Source organism: Magallana gigas, chromosome 5 (genome assembly GCF_963853765.1).
Source record: "Magallana gigas chromosome 5, xbMagGiga1.1, whole genome shotgun sequence".
NCBI lineage: Eukaryota > Metazoa > Mollusca > Bivalvia > Ostreida > Ostreidae > Magallana > Magallana gigas.
This window is the reverse complement of record NC_088857.1, coordinates 15,299,834-15,323,727: the sequence shown is the minus strand read 5'-3', so window position 1 is coordinate 15,323,727 and position 23,894 is coordinate 15,299,834. Positions and strand designations below refer to the sequence as shown.

The 23,894-nt window shown below is 32.0% G+C and overlaps 1 protein-coding gene across 2 annotated transcripts; it reads left to right on the top strand.

The window, feature by feature from the left end:
• Positions 1 to 3,006: 3,006 nt before the first annotated feature.
• LOC105319540 (uncharacterized) lies at positions 3,007 to 13,205 on the top strand. 2 transcript variants are annotated; one of them, XM_011417125.4, is made up of 4 exons: positions 3,007 to 3,099; positions 5,531 to 5,660; positions 9,008 to 9,341; positions 12,854 to 13,205. In XM_011417125.4, the coding sequence occupies exons 2-4, from the start codon at positions 5,568 to 5,570 to the stop codon at positions 12,898 to 12,900; spliced, it is 474 nt and encodes a 157-aa protein (XP_011415427.3). In that variant the 5' UTR covers positions 3,007 to 3,099; positions 5,531 to 5,567; the 3' UTR covers positions 12,901 to 13,205. The 2 variants fall into 2 exon arrangements, with proteins under 2 accessions (XP_011415427.3, XP_019919380.3); XM_020063821.3 differs by lacking the exon at positions 3,007 to 3,099 and adding an exon at positions 3,177 to 3,195.
• The last annotated feature ends 10,689 nt before the right edge of the window (positions 13,206 to 23,894 follow it).

Genomic DNA, 23,894 nt, shown 5'->3' with positions numbered 1-23,894 from the left:
TGACCATGTGTTCCACTTCTCAAAAGATGGTCGATATAAATAATCTCATAAATTTTACCCCTCAAATAACCATACAAACCTCATGTTCTCCCCTTATTTAAAAATTTTCAGCATTGCAGAATTCAAATATTTAGGTTTGATGTAGACGTTTTTAGTCGTATTTTTTAAATCTTCTACAAGGATGAGGAACGAACCGCGTTAAAACGGATTTAGAATGAAAGAAATTAAATGTTTTTGCTCTTGAACTTGGTGTTTATTGTTGTTGATTTTTTATTTCTCTGGTAAATTTTGAAAGAATCTAATTTCTTTTCATCATAAATACTAGTATTCAAAGGTATGAGTATTTAACACTGTGTCGGATAATTATGCCAGTGCCAAGGTGGCATTTTTGCACCCGCTTGAGCTGCATATATCGAAAAATTCAAATATGCCATATGATAGACCATTGCTTAAAGAGTTAACAACCACCTTTGTTGTCAGTGCATCTCGCCTGTCAGGTAAGATATTTACCTTTCAAAAATAAATTCCTATAGGAAAATGATTTTTCCCATAGGAAAATCAATATTCCTATAGGTAATTTGAAATTTCCTATCGGAATACAAGAACTTCCTATAGGAATTTCAATTCCGATAGGATTTGATAAAATCCGATAGGAAAACTTAATATCCTATAGGAAAACTACGTGTCTGAATCAAATTTCTACAGGAATTACCATTGTCCTAAAGGAAATATATAATTCCTACAGGACTTTTAAAAATCCTATAGGAATATCAATATTTCCTGTAGGAGAGTCAATTCTCCTATGGGAATTATCATTTTCCGATAGGATAGTAATTTTAAAGGTAAATATCTCACCTGTCAGGTGAAACACACTAAAAACAAAAGTGTTTATATACTCTCTAGAAAATGGTCTATCATTTGGTATACATGGATTTTTCCGAAACTGCATCTTAAGCGGGTGCAAAAATGCCACCTTGGCACTGGCATAATTATCTGGCACAGTGTTATTCACAAAGAGACCTGTAATGAATCAAAATGTAAACGGGATGTGGCACAGGCACACCCTATATCTAATTATACATTATGTCTAACACATAAAGTAATATTAGATATGTATACTTATAAATTAAGACTTTTTGCAAATATACTACAAAATGCCTGCACCAGAGTAATTACTTATGTACACCTTTGGTATTCCAAAACGTGTAAGATGATGTCCGTAAGCGATAATTGAATTTTATCTAACATTATAAAAATAAACAATTATATAGTAATACAAATTACAATGTATATTGAAATTTGACCTTAAGTGCCAAGTTTAGAGAGAGATACACTAAAAACACACTCGCTGGTTTGATATGAAATAATAAAAAGTTAACTTTTTCAGTCAGCTGCAACAGACAGAATTAGGGCCACGTACATGTATCTATTATCCATTTCAGTTTAGATTTCTCTTACCTGTCCGCTCCTCTAAATATCCAGCCATGCAATATATTTTTTTAAATTAAATTTTAAAGAATATGTTAAGAACGCAATTAAGAGGAAAAGTCAGACAAAGTATTTATAAAAATGAAAAAAAGGGTTCAACATTTTTAAAAGCATTGTATCATATTCCTTACGAGCGGGGTTTCACCTATTAGGGTTTATATTTTTATCATGAGAAAAATATATGACGTCAGGTGCGAGTGGTTTGTGGGTTTCTTGTGTTGTAGATTCTCTTTTATGTAAAGAGTGCATTAATTATAAAGTTTATCTGATAATTGGTTGGTGTCTGTTTATTTAAGGTTAAGAAGTACCCAGCGCAAAGCTTGATCCATCCTAATGATTCCATCATACCTCGTGAATGAATATGATGTTTTCTGGCCTTTAACTGCGACAATAAATAGTATATAATAGAGAAAAAAGAAATGATTTGAATATCTGTGAAGTAGAGCAATCCTAGTAAAATTATTGGTTTGTGTACGTCACATTTTGTCTTGGTGTCAAGGGAAAAAGAGGGTTGATTTTATACCGATTTCTTTTAGGAATATCTTAATACGTAACTAAAACAAACCAACCTTATTGCGTGGAAATGGAATATATTTTTGGTAATTTCATTGTAATGCTGCCCCTCAAGTCGTCATTATTTATAAAATTCCCAAGGGTTGTTCATTACCTGAGTGGAAAGTCGAACAAACTTACATTGTAGTAAAAGTATTGCCAATCATTTGTTTTAGTATACTGGTAATGTCTGTCCTGAAAACGCCAATAAAACACAACGATAGTCAAACTCTTTTGAGTCTTTTTGCTGTTTGTCTATGACATGTATTTTCAAATGTTGTATCTGTTGAAAATCATAAATCGTGTTTTGTATTAAATAAAACATCGTACGAAACCCACGGGTGATCGCTTCTTTTACTTATCACTGTTACTGATAAGTAAAAGAAGCGATCATCCTTGGGTATATATCCGACGATGAAAAAAAAAATTATTTACATTTATATTCGATCGGTTAAACGAATGATTTATTGAAGATTTAATTAGAAATTAAGAGAGGGTGATGGAGATATAATATTTAGAGATAATAATTCAATTAAATAACGATGAAAATAAAATAACCGTAATGAATCCAAACAATGTGTTATTTTGTATTCCTTCGAGTTATCATATCCTTTGGTATTTTTGTACAATATAAATGCATCATTTTCATGTACATGTATGTACCTGAAGTGAAAGAATACATGACATTTAGATCAGAAAATACATGTTTCAATGATTTTTAAAAATATTCCAACCAATATAACAACTTCAAACCGTCAGTAATGTTTCACCATGAATTTCTAGTATTTACCAAAAGACAACAATTTCGATCTAGCTTTTCGGATAAACTTTCTAGGAAATCAATCTTACTGCCTTTAGTTTCAAGTTACCGTTCTACTGCCTCCTAAGTGTTGACCAATCATTTGATTTCATTAATATTTATCGATAACGACGCCTTGTGCGACGCGCCTTCGCACTGAGGATCGTACGCACACTATGCTACCTTTGGGCACAGATATAAGAGCGATTCAGAAAGTTTATTACGAGATAATTTGAAGAGATTTTTACAAAGATTTTAAGGTAGGTGAAAATGAAATAGTTCTTGCGTTTATGTTTCATCAAGCTTGGTACAGGGTTAAACAGAAGCATGTTTAAATGAGTGGAGTTTCAAATAAGGTAAGTAAAGTAAGAAATAAAGAATTTTCATCAAAACTTAAATCTATATTTTCGAATAAGGAATTTAAAATATAGCTTTCCATTTAACAATTATTTTTTATGTTAACTTATGATCGAGTTCATAAAATTATATGAAATAACTTCGACATCTTTGGTTTGCCACAGAGCTACTTCTAACTGTATAAATTGGATCTATCGTTTTAGGAGTTCATTCAAAGGCTTTTTAGAGAGATTCATGGCTGGTTGTCTTAATTCATTAACAAATGACACCATAACGGACCGTGAAATAAGTTATTTTCATCTTAACTTTTATCAAGAGCTTTATACCACATAATATGTTCTAGAAAGATCGTTTAAAATTGGGACAAAGACTACTCTCTCTCTTTCTCTTTCTCTTTCTCTCTCTCTCTCTCTCTCTCTCTCTCTCGTTTTTTTAAGTAAAATTTTTTAATAAATCAAACCCAGACAAATCTATTCGATTTAACAAGCGTCTGCATTTTGATAGAAATTTTGATAACAAGTACAATGTGTTTAAATTAAGGTGATTTTATTGTTCTCTTTTCGTATAAAGTTGATTTTAATCTCTGTTCGTAATTTCAAGAACAACTTTTTAAAGGATGTTATACAATATTTGAATCATACAGTTTTGTTTATATTTTTTATTATACACGATGGTTTCAAAAGCCAGCGAAATAATCCATCACATTTCACTCAAACCACGGAGACATATTTCTTTTTCATTTATGTTTGTCTAACTGTATGTCCGTCTTCAATAGTTTGGATATTTCGACATTATATTGTAACAGTATCTAACCAAATTTTCAGGTTTGGCAATTGTAGTTTAAAATATATGCAATACTTCTTTAGATGATCTCACATTTGTCTTTTTTTATTCTACACTTATAAGTCTTCCTTACTGCGATCTCACAAGATACATGCCTGACATTTCTCCTGATAAAACAAATATAGTTTTTCGAATATTTATCACACATTAGTTTAGTTTGCTGCCGTTGATAGGCACTTCTATACGACAAACACTTAATTATTGTTGCTATAGACTAAGAAGGTTGACAGCAAGTGTTGCTTTGTAATACTTTAGATTAACGCTGCGCTTCGCACAACCATTCAGTCGACAGTACCAGAAAACGGTATATATATTATCATTCAAATAAACATATTATAACAAGTCTGTCATCCATATACGTCAATTATCCATGTCTCTGTAACTTCCGCATCCTAGTAAATGGAATAATGAGATTTTTTTTAATATCATACGAGGTTATTTATACTTATGGTCGTTGATTAAGGTTTATATCAGAGCGCACCATAAGCTTGTCTACGATACACAAGCATTACAATATACATTATACATGAAAATATTCGCCCCTGTTTTATTTTCGTTCCTTTAAATCGTCAGCGGACGATTTTAAGACTGGGCGAATTCGGATATCTTAAATTATCTCAGTACTTTCATTACGCATCTTAAAATCTCTTCTTACGAAAGTCTGTGAAAAAGTCTTAAACTATTTTTCAAGAACAACGTACAGAATTAGAAGAAAAATCATTCAAACTCCATATACGTTTACTCCTATGAATTTGGTTTAACATCAGCACTAAATGTAGACATTTTCTAAAAACCCTGTTCACGCACTTTACTTTTCATACAGAGTATCTACCCATAGTATGGCTTTCAGTGAATTTGAAATTTTCTAATTTTCAACACCACCAAATTCTAGTACCATACCGCTTTCAATATGATTTAAGACCAGTGAGATGTGACACCATTGAATACACACATTTGTAAAGATATAACAATATAGATATATCGATCACATTGTCGTTCTGTGGTTTCGCACTTGTAACTCTATATTTTGATCAATTCCGTAGCCCTTGTCATGTACCCTTAATGCGATGTAAGTCTTAAAAGGTCACACGTGATCGATGACTAGGGGGGATGATAATTGCTAGATCTCGTTTCAAGACGCCTTGCAATGCGATATTCTGCAAATTGATATGCATCGACCAATTTGACCAACTGACCAAGTGCTTTAACATTATGCTAACTTTCTTGGACCGTGATTATCAAACTGTTACATTTCATGATATGATAAAAATAAAGATTTCAATTACAATCTTAATTGAATTTTTTTCTCAGATTAAATATTTATTTGCAAGTTCAAATGACTGATAATCGGTAGGACGTGTTAGAATGGACGGCAACAGTAGAGGGCTCTTGCATCGAAAGAAGCGCTTTCTAGTACATGTTTGAATATAAATTATTTCATATATTGCAAAAACAAATTCTAATGAATATGTTTATTTCTTGTTTTTACAGTTTTTCAAATAGAGTAACCAAGCAAGAAATTTGTAGAATGGTGTACTTACAGCGATCTCTTTTTTCCTTGGTGTTCCTTATTACGTATTCCGTGACGTCAGCAACCACAGGTCAGCTCTGGGACTCTGTAGTAAGTAACAGTCACTTCTAGTTCTTTACTGCGTTTAGCAGTTTTATATACGTGTACAGTTGCATGTAAAATGGGTGCAATGGTTTCTTCTGTATTGAACATTCAAGATTTGGCCAAGGGTATTTCGAATAAGACCTACAAAATGAGTCAACCTCTAAGATGAATTACGGAGATCTTAAAAAAATATGGATTATTTTTATGCAGAATAGAAGAAAAAGACTTACAACGGTGTTCTTTATAAATGTGTCTTCAGATATTAAAAGATGCATTCAATTCACTGTCAAAATAAAAATGAAGACTTTCAATAGAATACCAGCTTCGTGTTTTCGTGTTTCAGCCGAGTGTTCAGTAAGTTACATCATATAGGCGATCCTCAATGCACTTGGTGACGGTGATTTGAGGAAAACCTCAATTAAGGAAACCTCGCAACTAATGTCAGTGTTGGTCAATGACATTTTCAATATATCACAGAACGAAACATCACAAGTCCATATTACATGATTTGTAAAAACATAAGACAAAATCACATGAATTTGGAAATAAATATTGTCAGCATTTTATTATTTTGGTTATTTCATAAACAAGATAAAATATGCTTAGCATCAACATGTAAAATGTTGTGCTGCCCCTTTTATTATGTTTACATCGAAGAGCAACTAAACACTGTAATATGCATTCATATATATAGTTGTACATGGATAATTATTCATTTATTTCGCTTTTCCTTTAATCAAGTCTTCATCGGATAAATGTCAGCTATTATCCGGAATAGCGGATGCAAAAACCCTTCAATTTTGTATTTATTTTACATTAATTCGGCCGATGCGTATATTTCCCTTATAATAAAAGACCGAAAAATCAATTCTTGAAGAAAAGCATATATACGATGTACTTTTTATCAGTGGAATAAACGCATCTGTCAGAAATGTTTTACTTTTTTTTTTCTATTTCTTTTAAAAAATGAAAATAATTATGATAACGAATCCAAAGTACGATTTTTTAACAAAAAATTAAAATTTAATACATGTGATGCAACCAAACAGCTTGTCAATATTTTTTATTTCATGTTGTGTAAAGATCAATTTTTCATCACCTATTCATGCATTGGCATCACACTTTATAAATTTGTGATGATGAAAGTGATAGGAAGGTCAATGATAATCGTGTAGTATGTTACATTTATATCGGATTTTATTAAAACCGTACTGATTGATCATCGATTTTATCACGTAAACTTGAAAGCAGATATTTAAAAGTCGTGTTTTGGCTCATCTTTAGGTGTCAAAATTACAAATGTTTTATTCTCGTCGACTGTATTTTTTGGATATCAAAGGACGAGAGAGAGAGAGAGAGAGAGAGAGAGAGAGAGAGAGAGAGAGAGAGAGAGAGAGAGAGGGGGGGACGATCGGGCAAACAAAGTTAAAAATATACCCAGGATAATTGCGAAATTCAAACATTTCCCATAATGTCAAACGTTTAGATCAATTAAATATAAAAAAAAATGTAACAATTAGATGATCACTTTCCTTCGATGTCGTCAAAAGGAGAATTTTTAAGTCAGTAAAAATGTCTACGAGATCAATTTATACTATAATCCTCGAGGTATATAGTCTTTAAGTCATGTGCTTTGATCTAATCTTGAACGTAAAAGATTGCAGAATATGGTATTATAGGAATAATGAAAGCTATACCCACTAGTGCATAGTTCGGAGAACATAGTGCATAGTTCGTCGAAGACTTCTGAGCGAACAATTGACAACAGAAAGAAATCCTATAGTTTACATAGTTTATCCATAATCTCTACCAATAAGCTCAACTGGCCTCGAGGATATTTCCAGCCCACGAAATTTTTGCTCATTTATGTTCGATCTGTGAGCAGTTATGTAATTTTTAAGATACAGTGGTATAGAAAAATATACATCACTATGTTATCAAGTGCACCTCTCTCTCTCTCTCTCTCTCTCTCTCTCTCTCTCTCTCTCTCTCTCTCTTTCTCTCTCTCTCAGCTTTACATTTCATTAAACATTTTTAATAAATCGAACTCATGCGATTCTAAACGATTTAACATAATATAGATTTCTTCAAACAGAAGATAATTGAACATAAAAGACCCCCAATTAGATATCATAGCGTAGGACAGAATAAAGCAACGTACTAAGACAGAAGGTAAACTGTCGTGAAATTCAAGCACTGATGAGGAAACCCCTAAGCAAATGATATAGTGTGAAAGTGCATTTTGATAGAATACGACATCATGGTGAATGTTCGAATATTTATCCTGGATGACGCTCTCCGTCATGAGACGAGAAAAAGAGGAATCTGTTATAAATCTACTTTTGCATATAAGAAATGTTTTCTCGTTTTGTTGTATTTGGCCAATGCATCAAAAGTACACACCAAATGCCTAGATGACCCATAGTATTTTCTTCTCCGCTCATAACATTTAGAAGAAACGTAGCTCTTATAAGTTCCAGACGTTTCTGGTTAACCAAATGATGTATCTTTTGTGACCTATGTGTCAAATTTCATCGAGGTTCCCGGAGAAAATATCCATTTTGCCAAATTATTCTTTATTAGCGTTTTTCATCCATTTATCATATCAATTTGATCAAATTTACCCCTTTATAAGATTTTCGAGATACCAGGACGAGTAATGTGTTTGACCGCTGACTCAGACATTGAGGGAAGAAAACAGAAGAAACGTTCAGCAAAACCCCAGAATCTTTGGCCAGCGTTGATTTGGCATGAGTACATGTTAAAACTTGCCTAGCATATGTACATGTATAGACAACAAGAGCCAATTTCTTTACAACTCCATGGAAAATATATCTTAATTAGCAACTTATACTAAAGGACGACTTGGAAAATGAAGGTGATATATTTGCTTCCGACATACTAGTCCCGGGTTTTTTTCAGAATAGGCACCATATCACCATACCCAATTTATTAACTTCTTTCTACAGAAACACATTACCATATACAATTCTTTCTTTTTTTATCAATATAGGTCCCCATCATATGCCTTAGGTGAAGTTGAAAGCATCTCGCTTCCTTAGCGATTGCTCTTTCTTACTATAGGCAGTCCAGTGCTATCTAAACTGTGTAATTGTTCAATTACATGCACAATGTATCATCCTAATTCACCGAAATGAAACTCAGGGTTTCCGATTTGGATCACAAACATTTGATATAATTTCAAATTTCGCATAGTCTTTGTGTTTTTAGAATTAGTTACTCTAGTCTCTAAAAAACAAGTACATGTGCATTACGATATAGTACTACTTATTTTACTGAAGTTGGTTGGATGTACATGTACCCACGTTTGTGTTTTTTTCTTTCTTATTCAGGAATCAGACTTAGATGACACGATTGAAAGTGGGGACCCAGTTCATAAACCATTAATAAACTTTTTAATTAATCCCAAAGACCTTCATAAGGCAGGCATACCAGAATCATCAAGTGAGGAAAAAAGATTTGGGTTTGCTCCAATGCGAGGAAAAAGATTCAACAACGACGTGGAATTCCCATTAGTTCGGAACAATAAACGTGCTCGCTTTTTCGGTCTTCGAGGCAAAAGAGTTCCAAGTCTAGAACAGAGGCTTTCAGATGAAGACTTTAAGAATATTCTTGGAAAACTATTGAACGATGCCTATGATTTTTCAACGAATTCAAACGATGCAGGTCAGTTATTGAGTTTTACTCTATTTCTGTATTTTCAATAAACGTTGTTGTAAATATGCATGTTAAATAACCGATGTTTGGGTATTGGTTATTTAATACAACATCAAAATGCGAGTGGTTAATGTAAATTTAGACCAAGCCCAACATTACTTTGTAGAGAGTATAGCATATAAAGCTTTTCAGAATTAAGCATAAATGGAAACCTTTTTTCTCACAACAAATATCATTTAGTTAATTGATAATTCTACCCTTAATATCGACCCAAAAACCTTTCTATAGTGCCATAGATCTAATGCATAGAATGGTGTAATCGGAAAACTCCAAAGTCACAAAATATGAATTAACACTCACCTATAGCATGTTTGAGAGAAAAAAATCTTCTATTCAAACAAGGTCTTTATTTGTGCTTAAGATCAAAGACACATTCAATGCATTGGGGGAGGATGGGGCAAACCCACCATCAGAAAAAACCGTGGCCACTCTTTCCATTTTAACGGTTGATTAAATATTTACACTCTTTCCTCGTCCTTATTCACCCGGATCAATGTGTAATTAAACGATGGTATCTAGCGATAATATGCAATCACTCCGACAATTTGGCATTTCAGATACGATTTTAATTAACGACACATTGAAAATTATGCTTTTCTAGATTAATATTGCTGTATGACACGTAATATGATTTGCTATGGCTCAATAGCAAAATAGATAAACCGTAGTCTAGATAATTTCTTCTGTGTTTACTACAGAAACACCCATTCCTGTCATTGATCGGCGTAAGAATCTAAAAACCGCAGTTATTATAAAACAATTTATTTCGAATTCCTATCTTCTTTGAGCAAGTACAATGAAGTTAGTCATTAAGAGTGAGATAATGGCGGCTTTATTAAATTTATATGGCACTAAATCTGCATCATATAATCAATTTTCTAATAATGTTTTGCAGTTAATGCTGAGAAGTTCATTCTGTACATTACATCATTCGAGAACAATTCATTATGACGTCACAAAGATCATAGAGACTTGATCAATTGATACATGATGATCATTCATCTATTTTTCAACTACACAAATGAAGGGATCTGGAATTTATACTATGAATTCTTGACTTGCATGGATCAAAATAAGTCCAAATAACATTCTAAATAAGGATAGACATATTTTTAATGAAAATTAGGGTTATATTTAGCAAGTGTAATCTTTGGTAAAAAAAAAAAAATTAAGAATTCTATGCCCACATGTAATAAAAGTTTTGAAAACATTGTAAGCTTTTATATGTTTGCAATAATATGACAGAGAAAGTGTTAGCGTCTCGGTTTAATTGTTGTTTTTAATTTTAAAACTTATCACAAACCTCAAAGCAAATCACTACAAAATGATTACAAAGTTCTAAGATGAACCATATCTGTTTGGTTTATTTTAAAAACATATATTTATATTAGATATTATTAATTTTATATACGAGAGAGGGAAAAGGCAAAAACAAGCTGTGCCTTCTACTTGATCCAATTTAATTTTATTGAATGATGTATTGTTTAAATTAAAATTAACTTTATGAAGAAAATAAAGTGACAAATCATACGAAACATAGAAAGTATTAATCCCATACAATCGTAATTGTATTTCAAATTGGTAAAGTGCAAGCACTGCATCGACCTTATCAACATACCATATGGGTCAAGCATTGAGTGCGCATGTCAACAACCCTTCAATAAATGACAGATTCAAACTATGATTAAATAGAAAAATTGTAAATAACTCTCTTAATAGAAGCAAATAAATTGCTTTCTTATGGATGTTGGTAGCAAACATTTTCTTTTTATAGTTTGGGTTCAAGACATTCTCCCTTTTATAATTCTGTCAACTTGATTGGTTTTATATTGTTATGTAATGTTCTTTCGCGTTACATTTACGAGAAGAAAATGCTAATCGCATGGAAGACAATAGTTCTTTCTCCTTTCTCTCGCATTGTATCATTCCAGCCGATGATGCAATTAACGTGACGATTGGGATACCGATATGCAAATTTTCCAAATTAGATAATTGCTGTCTTAGTTTCCGGATACCAAATCACTTTTCGAAATAGTCATAAAGAATAATTTAAACAAAAATATCTTTATTTACGGCATGTAGCAATTATATGATACGAAAATTGATTCTCTGTAAATATTGGCAAAACCGCGCCATACGCGTCTTATCTCATTTAGCGCTTGGGTGATATAAACAAGTAACGCAATTAGCTCAGAAAATAGATCCCAGGAAAATACAGGTACTGATATTTAGAAATGCGAGCGCAAAACCTTTCTTCTGCCAGAAGAATTTCCATAATGAATACGATTTCTTTGATTTATTTCGTGTTATAAGATTGTAACGATACTGCTTCGGCCATATTTCTGCTTCGTTATCCACTAGAGTTGTTACATCCGGTGACAGTCGTTTGGAATGCGTATTTAAACCAATATTTAAGCAATCAGGAAACTACTAGCTTTAACCTCGCTGTGTATAAAACACTCGTAAAAAGGGTAGAACCAACAAAGAGGAAAAGGGCGGAAAATGAAGCCATGTTAATTGAAACCTCTGTATAAAGATACCTTTTGAATTTTTCATGACTTTCAAACTGTGAACTTGAAAACAGTTCTTGTTTTATAATTAGTATCCCCAGGCATGATGTTATAGTCCTCTGATGGAGTGGGATAAATTAAAAGAGATATTCAAATCAAGCTTTGAGTATCGATAAACTACAAACTCGAAAATAATTGTGAAATAGTGCACAGAAAATAAAAAAAATCTAACTCACGATGACATCGAAAGATGCGTTGATGACAAAACCACTTTGTATGTTTAAGTTCAAGGAAGTTCCCCTATTTCTGGTTACTGCCAACGCACTCTGTGGGTGCCTTTGGAGAATTTTATCAATGATAAAAGAGACTGTCAATTTCAAAGCTGTTGCAGTGGATCTTTGACAAACACATTGTAATGAAAATGTATCTCTTTTGTCATTTTATGTCCCACTTTTCCTTTGTTTTAATCGAAATAAATGTGTTGGTTTTTTTGTTGGAGAGGACAAGTTTTGTACGTAGCAAAAGTGCAAATTATTATCAGATTCAATTTTTCATTGATCACATGAAAACTTTTCCTTAATTTAAGCTTTGTTTTATTTTAATGGTATATACTAGTTATATATGATCCGCCTTAGACACTAATAATACGATATTGTTTTTTGAATTGTGAGCCTGAGGTATCTTAGTAGATAATAGGATAAACAGAAAGTATTACATAATTTTGTACTATCAATATTCTATATCTTGTTTTCACTTTCAAATGTGAAAATAATTGTAACATGTTGGCACAATGTGCATACAAATATCGCTAGCGCTTAGATTAAATTGCAACAGACCAACCCAGTTTATTTCATGTTACGCTTTTTACTATCGTTTAAGTTCTCTCTTCCACCCTATGACGTTACTCTAACTGTATTTGATTAATTGATTCTGATTTATTATCTTTTTCAGATTCAAGTCTTGAGAAAAGATTCCGCTTTACTGCTTTGCGAGGGTAACTAATAAAACCATCCCTAGCTAGAAAAGCAAAAAAATAACTTACTTTACAGAATATGGTGCATTTATCTTACGATACCATTGGAACGCTTTATTTAAGAATTTTATGTGTGTTCGACAAGACATCTTACCACAGATGGCCTATAAAAGTCTGCAATCGAGGAAATTCAGGTTCAAATGTAATTGTTCACATTTTATAGTTCGCACAAGTATACCGGCATTCATATATATGTTATCAGCACAAACATGAGTCATTGCAAATCCTGTTACCTTTGGTTTGTTTGAAATTAAATTATGCATCATTCAACTGGAGTTTATTTTTTATCTCTGTTAAATCAAAAGCAAGATATGACAGTTTATTAAATCAAATACCGCATTTGTAACAATGAAAGATAGCTGCTGACATCGAATTGGTCGATTTAATCAACTACGATCATATCTGCTTGCGGTTCTAAATCTAATGTTAATTTAACATTGGTAAAATGCAACAATTTATTTTGAGTAAATATCGACATGACAATATAAAATTTCAAATTCTGCTACCATGACAATGAGAACTTGCTTGGCTGTTGGTAGATACATGCAAAACATTGTTCTCTGTACAACCTAAACTAACTTTATTTGAATGATTAAGGTCTTTAATGATAACTGTCAATCTTCACTTCTTTTTATAAGATATAGAAATATTGTGGTGTAACCAAAAAAATAAACATTAATTTTTTATCTTCAACAAAATGACTGTTTTTTTTCTTCAAAATTCCAAATGATAAAAAATCAAAATGAAACATGATGCAAGATATAATAGATTTTCAAAGGCGGAAAAATGGTTTATTGACAAACGTATATATATATATATATATATATATATATATATATATATATATATATATATATATATATATATATATATATATATATATATATATATCTTATAACAGCGTTTTTGCAAGTTACAGGGTTTGCTAAGTTCTACAACTAAAGGGATTAAACGTCGGTTTGGATAAAGACCAGTGCGAATTACAGGGCTGTAACTGCATAATAAAAGCTGACATGTCTCTAATCACGGGGTCCAAGGTTCTTGCTGATCACAAATAGATAGATAATCCAAGATCAGGTTCAAGGACCGAAGACATGGAAATAGAATCGTGTCGTGTTTCTTTTACCAATTTCTATTGTAAGGATATCGAGAATGAATCAATCTTTTTTGTCATTATGATTATGAATTCATCTTTTCTCTATTGCGAACGTTTTTGAACGATAACACGCGATAAATAACGAAATATCGTATCAGAGACACGTAACATGATTTAAATCGTTTTGTAGATGATAATGATTATGAAAAAATACGTTAAGAACAATCGATGCCTAAATCATTTCAATTTGCAACATGTGCAATGATAACATAAACAGAAATGATTTAAAATTATATCTCATTTTAAAAATGAACTCAAATGGAAAGAAAAATGAAAATTTTCAACAAAGTTTATAAATCATTCGCTTTATAACAAGCATATAGATATGCATATCTAAGGTTTAAGGAAGCAGTGTCGGGTTTTGGTACTGTTTTATATATCGGAAATTTAAAGGGGTATAATCTCTCTCTCTCTCTCTCTCTCTCTCTCTCTCTCTCTCTCTGTTCACACAAAAATGGTAAATACTATTTTTCCATACTATATGGATTCGTTAGAAAAATAAACTTCTGAAATCGAAAGAAATGAATTTTCAAAAACAATGAAGAGAGTCGGATAATAACGAAAGATGACCTTGACCTTTAATTACGACATGAAAAAATCTTTAAAACGCATGGACACTACAATAATCTTAACAATGAGTTTGATCTTTAACACTTGATAACATTTATGTATTTACATTGACTAAGTATTATACATCTTTACTTTAGGGGAAAATACTCATCAGCTTTTTAAAACAGGATGTAAACTAACTATCGCTCAAAATTGTTAGAACCAGAATTTTGTAAGCTATCTATTTCAATATAACGTAATATGTGTTTGTTAAATATATATCATTACTTGTGATGATTGCTTTTCTTTTCCGTCACCGACTGATACGTATAATCATAAAATGGCCCCAGATAAAGTGTATTTACACAAACTTTATCTTTGGTTTTTACCATTTTTCACCTGCTGGTCGATACAACTTTGCTTTGTATGTCGCAACCTTTATATGAATAATGTTTTTGAAATGCATGTACCATGAAAAATTAAACAATGAAAAGTTAACAAATTATGAAACTCAAATTTTTAATAAAACATTCAGCAAATTTCGAAGTCTCAAATTAAAAGTAAAAAATGAATACAACCTCGGCGACTATTACTTTTGTCTTTTTAAAAAAGCCAACACAAGCAAACTGCAAGGGTTCTATTGAAATAAAACGAGTTCACGAGGATAGTAAACAAAGAAAACATCGATTTTAGATAGGCAAGCATCACAAATGTACATGTAAGTAAAAATAGACAAAGTGTTATAAAATTAGCAAACACCTCTCACCTAGGATTAAGAGTTGTATAAGAAAACGAACCAAATTTCATTGCAGCCGATTCATACGATGAAAAATGTTTAATTAGCACAAAAGGAGAGCAGAGAAAGGAAAGCCAAAGAGGAGAGATACTTTGGAAGTAAAAATTCACTGGTTATGTTAGGAGGCCTGTAACTGAAACCGTGTCCAGCATGAATACCGTATGAAAAGCTGCCTAAGCTGACCAGGAAGCTGTCCATGATATGATAGTTGGGTAATGAGGAAAGATCAAAATATGATAAGTAAAGTTTTACTACGATTTTCAGAATGTCCAAAGTCCATGACAATATTTTAGCAGTTCATAATCCGGTTGGTCATTTAAGGTCACGGGTGAGTGAATGGGGAGAAATTTGAGGGATATTAAAGCTTTCTACAATTGATTTAGATGAGTTACAAAATAAATCGTTAACATTATTACAATAACAAAGGAAACAGAAAATTTATCGAAAGGAGGTTCATTTTAAAGGTTTGAATATTTTCCTCAACTTTTCTAAACTTTTCAACCTCCCTGGCAGTAGCAAAACGGTAAGCTACAGTAAGCTTTAGGACGTAGGCATATAAAGCCACATTTACATATTAAACTTAAGTACAGGTATAAGATGCTTTGGTAGCTAAAGAAATGGTTCAGAAGGGGGATTTATTTTCACGTTTGATCTTAAATCATCTTAGACTTACCATCATATTGAAATTTCCAAAGAATACATAACAGATATTTTCTTGGCTTGTCAAGGGTTGAAGGAAATGCATAATTATGCATTTAATGTTTTGCATTTTCGTATTAATATTCATGAAAGCTTTCAGAGGACCGGTCAGATTCTATATCAAAAGGTATCAAAAATCACTACATTAAGGGTTTTAGATTTAGTAAGAAAGTTTAATTTCTTTAAACAAAATTGGTTTCCTTATTGAATTTTTTATGCATCAGATGTATGCTATTAACATTTATTTTGTTATGCTTCGTTTGGCTATGGTGTTGTTATTAAATGTACGTCGGACTTCAACAAAGTTCACAAAGGTGAACACGGCAAGCGCTGGAAGCTGTTAACAAGCTTTTCAAGAGCAATATGGTAAATTTAAAGGAGCATGGTCACAATTTTGGTCAAATCTTATTTTTATATTTTAATTGTTTACAATGCTTTAGTAATGCATTTCTAATGGTCAAACAAAACTGTGCATGTCAGTCTTACAATTATTAGCAACAAAGCTCACAATTCTTTATTATGTAAACAAGGCTCGTGCCATGTTTTTGTTTACATTGGTTCAATATACCAGTAAAAGTTCTTTTCAAACTGATTTCCCTATCTGCTAATTTGTTTTGAAGATAAATAAACAGTTCCTAGTGTTTGCTGTATTCATCTTAGGTCTAAACCTGAAATTCATACTTTAGTATTCAAAATGTAAACAATAACATGACAAGAGTTTTGTTTACAAAACAAAGAATTGTGAGCTCTGTGTCTCTCTTATAACTCGACGACTGACACTCAAATTTTGGTTGCTTATTCGAAATGCCTTATTGAAGCATTGCGAGCATAAAAATGGAAAAATAAATTTTGACCAAAATTGTGACCACGTACCTTTAAACAATGAATTGAATAAGCTATGTCATATAATAAAAATGTTTCTGGGATTTTACAATTTGGCAGTAGAAATCCTATTTGCAAAATACTGCTGATGATACTTAACATACATCCTTAAAGACGATAATTAAGTAACTCTCATTTGGAGTCATATGACTTAAAATAAAACAGATTTGCGACACATTGCAATTAAAGTATTAGAATTGGTGTCCTGGCACAGTTTACATAAATATTTTGATGCTAATGATATATGTTGGACATAAACAATTGGTTGGTTTTACCTCGAAATTTGAATCCAAACGTCATATAAACAACGTTTCTGAAAGAGCATATGCAACATTGATTATTCCAAACTTTAATTTGACCGATATTGTTTGATGGTAAATAATTTCTAACTTTTGTTCAGTGGAGGAAAAATTTACCAGAGTAAAGACGTCTTACTTGTAAAAAAAAAAATCAGTATTTGCCAAATTTCCTTGGATTCAAAATGAGTTAACACTGAGTCAAATTGCTTATGAGTGTTGAAAGATATCTTTTGTGCATGTATGTATTTCATTTAAATGTATGAATTATTTTTTTTTCAATTTTAGGATTAACTTTACAGTCAAATGTAAAAAGGGCAGTACAAGATAATAGTGTCGCTTGAAAAGCAGCATGTGAAACCTTACTAATCACTTGGCGAAATAGTGAGATTCAGCTAAGACTGAAAAAAATGAATTTTATTTATTTTACAACGATTGATAAACAAGTTCTCAAACTAATATTAATATCTTTCGTCGGCACGGATGTTAGCGCCAGGGGATCATTGAGAGGGCAAAGAGATTGGCTATAAAGTTTGAGCGACTGTGTAACTTACAGGTTAATTTTTCATAATCAACTTTGATACATCTTTGCTTCAAACTGCTTGCTTTAAATTAAAATCTAAAGACAATTAACATGTTTACATCAGAAGCAGAAAAATAACGCAAAAATATATTTAATGGAGAAGCCCATGAAACACCTTTGGCTACTAATCTCTCTGATGCTTTTTTCTTAATGAAAATATTTGTACTTTTCTCAATGAAAATTATCAAATACCCAGTAGTCATTTTTAACCAATTTTAGAAAATTAACCTGTGAATTAAAAAAAACAATTATGAGTTAACAGAAGGTCAGGTAATAAAACACAGGGCAAGTGATCAGTAAAGCTTCATTGATATTAAGGTGAGTTTATAAAATCTGAATGGTTCGAAAAATTTGTGGCATTTCCTCACCTTTTACTAAATTGGCGAGAGCTTTGGGAGCAAATCATTATCAAGAACCAAAAACACAAGAGAAGAAATAGTTCGAAGAAAGTATCGCACGTTTTGATACGAAAATATCAAATGGAAACCATTAAAAAGATGAAAAGGATCTAAATGAAATGGTTATATTTTACCAATGACTTTCTCACTAATTAAATTCCTGTGCTCACAATAGGAATACTTGCGTACGGCAACGGATTTTCCTATTGTTGCTTTTCAATGTTGCACCCAACTAAGTTGAATTGCGGAGCGTATTTGCAAAGTCGATTTTGCGCTATTTAAGTGAATACATTGATTTGTAGATTAATTGTTAAACTTAGATAACACGATCTCTATAATATGAACAAAAGTGATATAAAGTTTTGGGCTGTGGTTCACAGACTGCCATCAAATATTATTGGTATTAGGTCCTTGGTGCTATTTCAAGACACTGAACCCTAACATCATTGACACCTACAAAATATAGAACAATATATATTTCTCAGAATACTTTGAACTGCGTGTACTATCATGTTCATTTTGATACGTATTTTTTTCGATGCTACTTCCTAATTCCAGAACATGGTCGATCCTCGCCAACCCAACCATCCTCAGTAAATATCAAAATGGGATCTGAATTTCAAACAACACGTTATTTCTTGGAACTTGACAGTCATTAGCCGTCTCATTTTTCACAGTCCAAAAAGCTCAACTGGGAGTTATTTACTAGTAATTGATGTAAAAGTGTTACTCATTAATGATTAAGTGCGTTTGAGACTGGCATTCTTTAATCATTCACTACAAAATTCAAAAGTGTTAAACATTGAGAATTTTTACTTTAAAATTCGATGTCTTTATAAATGCAAATGACAAGACCATACTTAGTTAAAATGTTTTTTTGTGATGATGTTATCAATTAATGATGGCAATTTTAAAATTACTTCTAGAAACAAGATTTTTATATAGAAATTTTGATTTACGCATTTGAAATGATTCAATTCTTTTCATAATTCATTTTTTTTTAAAAAGAGATACGTGTCATTTCGACATATTAACAATGAATCTTGTTATTTAGCACATGACGATACGTACACGTAAGCAAAGAGTAACCATGTTTTGTTGTTGAAAAGACCAACTTCAATTAGCACTCCTTCTACAGGTGCATATCAGTGGTTTGTAAGTGTTGTTCACATGATAAATTGACACAGTATAGTTAGAGAAAAGGTTAAAATCTTGCTAATACTTGGTTTATAGCATATTTGAGACAATGTGGCAAAAATCAATATTCCAAAGAGATACCAACCTTTTTTTTTAAATGTAAGAATACCCAACAATATTTCAAATCTATACTTATATCTAAAGAGTGCATAAAATAAAATCATTTGTCTTTAGTTTATGTGTCGAATGCAACAAAATGGGGTTCAAGTAAACTTCGAACGTGTATGCATACATGCAAAATCATAGTAGACAAGCATAAAACATGGATCAGAGGGATGAGGGAGGTGTTATTTGTATTCATTTAAGAGTCTTGGTGGGTGGAGATTTCATGTATAGACACTTTAACCATTTTTGCTTTCATCTAACAGCAATTAAATGTACATTATATGTTTCTTTGTTTCATGGTCACTAATTTTCAATCTTCTCCGGCATAATTTAAACCACAATTTGTTTTTTGATGTCAAATATCTGTCGTCATATTAATAATAGAACAGTCCACAAACACAGCTGTAAAACTACTCATCACTAATAATTGTATGCATAATTAAAGACGTTCGTCACTAGTGTTCTCAATAATTCATTTGAATTTTCCCCTGGTGGTAGGTAACTTTATATATATGCAATTTTTATTTATAAATTTTGTTAATCATTGACCTGATTTTTTTTACAGTGTCATCTTTTTTTTGAGTTACTTTTATACCACATTGCTTAACCCAGAAACCTTGCAAAGTAGGCTGTATTAGTGCTTTTTTAATTATCGAATACTGGAATATAGATTGACATTGCATAATTTGATATGTCTTTTAAGAGACCATAAAACGTTAATCTCTGTTTAATACCTTGGATTATAACATATTTGAGAAACAAAAGAAGAGATACCTTATCTCTCCAAACCAGTAAGAAGACCCGACGGAATTACTTATTTATGCAAAATTAGAACAAAGGCTATCAATCGACAATAGCATCGTTAAGTGTTTACATGGAATGGCAAGAAAACAATAATAGGCCTAGAGTAAAGTTCTTTATATAGGTTGTTTAGTATAATAACAGTGCGGGGTGGGGGTGTAAATTGCACAGATTTCGCAATTAATCAAACTGTGAGAAAAGTTTTGCGAAATTAATCGACTTAGAATCATTTTAACAAGACCTTTGAATTTCAGTAGGACGTAGCTATCTATTTCTTGCGTCAAAACAAGTTAAAAATGATGCGGTTTCAAGCAAAATACGCACCGATTGCGAAGTCTGAGCTCAAAAGCCAGACAAATCTTGTTGATTTCAGAGAGCCATGGCTGAGTGGCGGACAATGAAATAGACAGGCGTACACCACAATGCTGTTAAACACAGCTAGCCGAAGTCCAAGCTCTTGTTAAAATGGTTCTAAAAGGTTTGGATGATCGTGACCATTTCAAGACTACATTAATCTACCTTAGAGGGAGAACTTTGTATAAAATTTAGGAAATTATTTCAGTTTTAATGCTGAAATACATTATCGAAACTTTTCTGCAGATGCTTGTAATATTTGTGGCAAAGAAATTCAATTCCAATATTTTTTTTAAGATTGACTACTCAGCCTCCTTAAAATCATCCAAAGAGTTATAGATAAATTTAAATTGATTATTTCTGTTTCAAGATATGCACCATGAGATCTAACGGTAGGGTGGGTTCAGGCCACAGGATTTTGACACAATCTGAGTAGAACACAGTTTGTATAAATAGTCTACATGTATATAACTAAGATCAATTTTCTTATAGTTTGCTCAGAGTGTGTCAAAACCCTGCATTACTACCGATCATTCCTGTTATCATTTGTATATACTGTTGGTAAGAACTGTTGCTTACATGAAGATGTCTGATGTGAATTTGAATTTGTATTCCCGTCATTTAATTCACAAATGCATTGTATATATAAGTATTTTGTAGAGAATTATGAGGTTGCAGTAACTTGTGTTCAATCCGTTTGTATGTACATGTACATGTAGGTGTATTTTTCAACAAAATATGTTCAAATTAATGTCTGTTATGTAGTATAACAAGGTTTGACAGAAATGGTTGAGAATACGGTTGCAACTTATAAACAACTCCTTTTTAATGTATTTTTCAAAACCTGCAATAAATAATCAAAATATATAGCAGGATTGTTCAAATTTTTTGGACGATAACGACAAAAAATGGAGCGCACACTCAAAATAATGAACCTCTAAAAAAATGTTGCTATATAAAACGTATACTTCACTTTCGTAGCATACATTCTGACTTATATACCAGTTTGTTTTAATGTTTTAATAATGATTTTATTGCAAAACGTATATTTTTTTAAGTACATGTAGAAACGTCAAAATCAATATTTTGGTGATGTTGAGAACGGATTTTTTTTGATATCTTTCTACAATGAAAAAATTAAGTTGCACTTTGTCACTCGTATTCTTTACAACAATATCTTTCAATTAATTTAATTTTTAATGACAATTTTCATAAAGTGACCAAAAAAAGTAAAGTTAACAGATGCCCTCTTTAACATGAAAGCATAGAAAATTCTGAGGTCAGCATAGATGAGATTATTTGATTTGAATTTACTTGAAGAACTTATATAATCCCAACAGTCACGAAAATTTCGCCTTGTCTATATCAAATTTTAAAAACTGCTGTCGTGTTTTATAAAATAAGCTTATAGGGTGAAAAAACTGGCATGGGGTATGAATAACCAAAGGAAAATGTGAAGTATGCTAGATAAATAGAGCTCGAGACTAGAGAATTTGTTTGTGAAAATCGTTAACTTTAGATGTGCATGTTTCACAAGAATTTCATAATGAAAGTAATATTATGAAACTTATTGATACTGAGTATGCCTGTACTTTGAGCTAAGAGCACACAAATACAGGGATTGAAATAAGCCGTGATTTTGACTTCTCTTGCAAATGATAGCCTTGTCAATAGTCAGTTTTTGAGATGTTTCATTAGTACTGTAATGCTATAAATTAAAATAAAGGAAATTTCTGAGTGTGCAATTATATCGAGTAAAGGCTACCTAACCAAAGAATTAAAATTGCACATATCCAATGCATCGATTCTAACCATTTCTAGGATTGGACATCAAAATAATCTTTAATAGTGGTAAAAAATGACGCCTTAGATACATGTATATTATGTAGCTCTGACGTCAGATGAACGTACAATACGTACCAGGCTGCGATTCTGATCCGTTGAAATGATTATCGGACAACACACCCATCAAAATCATAATCTCATACTTTGGTAAACTATAATTCTTTTAAATCGTGCTCCTTTCTACCCCCCCCCCCCCCCACCCCGAAAAAAATAATACTTGAACACTTACCCCCGACTTTTTTGCAAGTTTTGGTCGCTTGCTGTTTTTGCAGGTTGCCAGCGCGTGGTTTTTGTGTAATTTTAACCAAACTTCTTGGACTACTCGTGCAGATGTGTGCACTATTGTTTACATAATATTTAACTGACTATTGGCTTGTATATTTATATTCTTTATCGATCAGAAATATGGGTTTGCAATGAATAATTCTTTTAAGTTAAGATTCACGGTGATAGAAACATAGACTTTCAGTAGGACATAACTATTTCTTGCGTTAAACAATTTAAAAATGACGCTGGATTCAAGCGAAATGTACACCGATTGCGTAGTCTAAACTCAATAGCCAGACAAATCTTGTTGATTTCAAAGAGCCATTGTTGGATGGCAAGTAGTGAAATATACAGGCCTACGTCACATTGCTGTTTGACACAACTACCCAAAGTCCAAGCTCTTGTTAAAATGCATAGTTCTAAAAACCAGAAAATTCAAAAGTTCAGTTCACTTTCATAGACAGGTTACGTGGAAACGTTGATTTCTTGCAAATAATGGAATTGATTTTTTTGCTAACTAAAAAAAAATAGTTGAATAAGACAAGAATATGGGTAAATGGTAATCATTATATAAAAGCAATTACATAGAAAACTCTTAACTCGAACTATACTTAAAATAGCTAGAATGTCGGCTTCAAGTGTGTCTTTAAACATTATAAAGTTTCTATAAAATTTTGAGGGGCTCGAGTTGAAGTATTTTACAGTTCTCCAGATATAATTGGCAAAGAAAGATAACTTCTCAAATGCTATTCATCAAGTATGACTGGGGTATTGAATAAACAATCATGTCTGACACAAAAAAGGTATTGTTTACACTTGAAATATACATGCGCAGATCTAGAGGGGGTCGGTGGGTACTGACCCCCCCTCCCCCCCCCCCCCCTGGAAAATTCAATTTTCTAAAATTCAAATTTCTCAATTCCCAAATTCAAAATTCACACAGTAAAATGACCGAAAATATGCCTCGGACCCCACCCCCGGAAAACTTAAATACCCAAATATCCCTTGGACCCCCCCCCCCAACAACCCCC

What these genes read in the sequence shown, in the direction of transcription:
- LOC105319540 (XM_011417125.4), top strand. Translation starts at nt 5,568, where the DNA reads ATGGTGTACTTACAGCGATCTCTTTTTTCCTTGGTGTTCCTTATTACG. An exon ending in GTCAGCTCTGGGACTCTGTA is followed by an intron (nt 5,661 to 9,007) that starts GTAAGTAACAGT and finishes TTTCTTATTCAG; the next exon opens with GAATCAGACTTAGATGACAC. An exon ending in AACGAATTCAAACGATGCAG is followed by an intron (nt 9,342 to 12,853) that starts GTCAGTTATTGA and finishes TATCTTTTTCAG; the next exon opens with ATTCAAGTCTTGAGAAAAGA.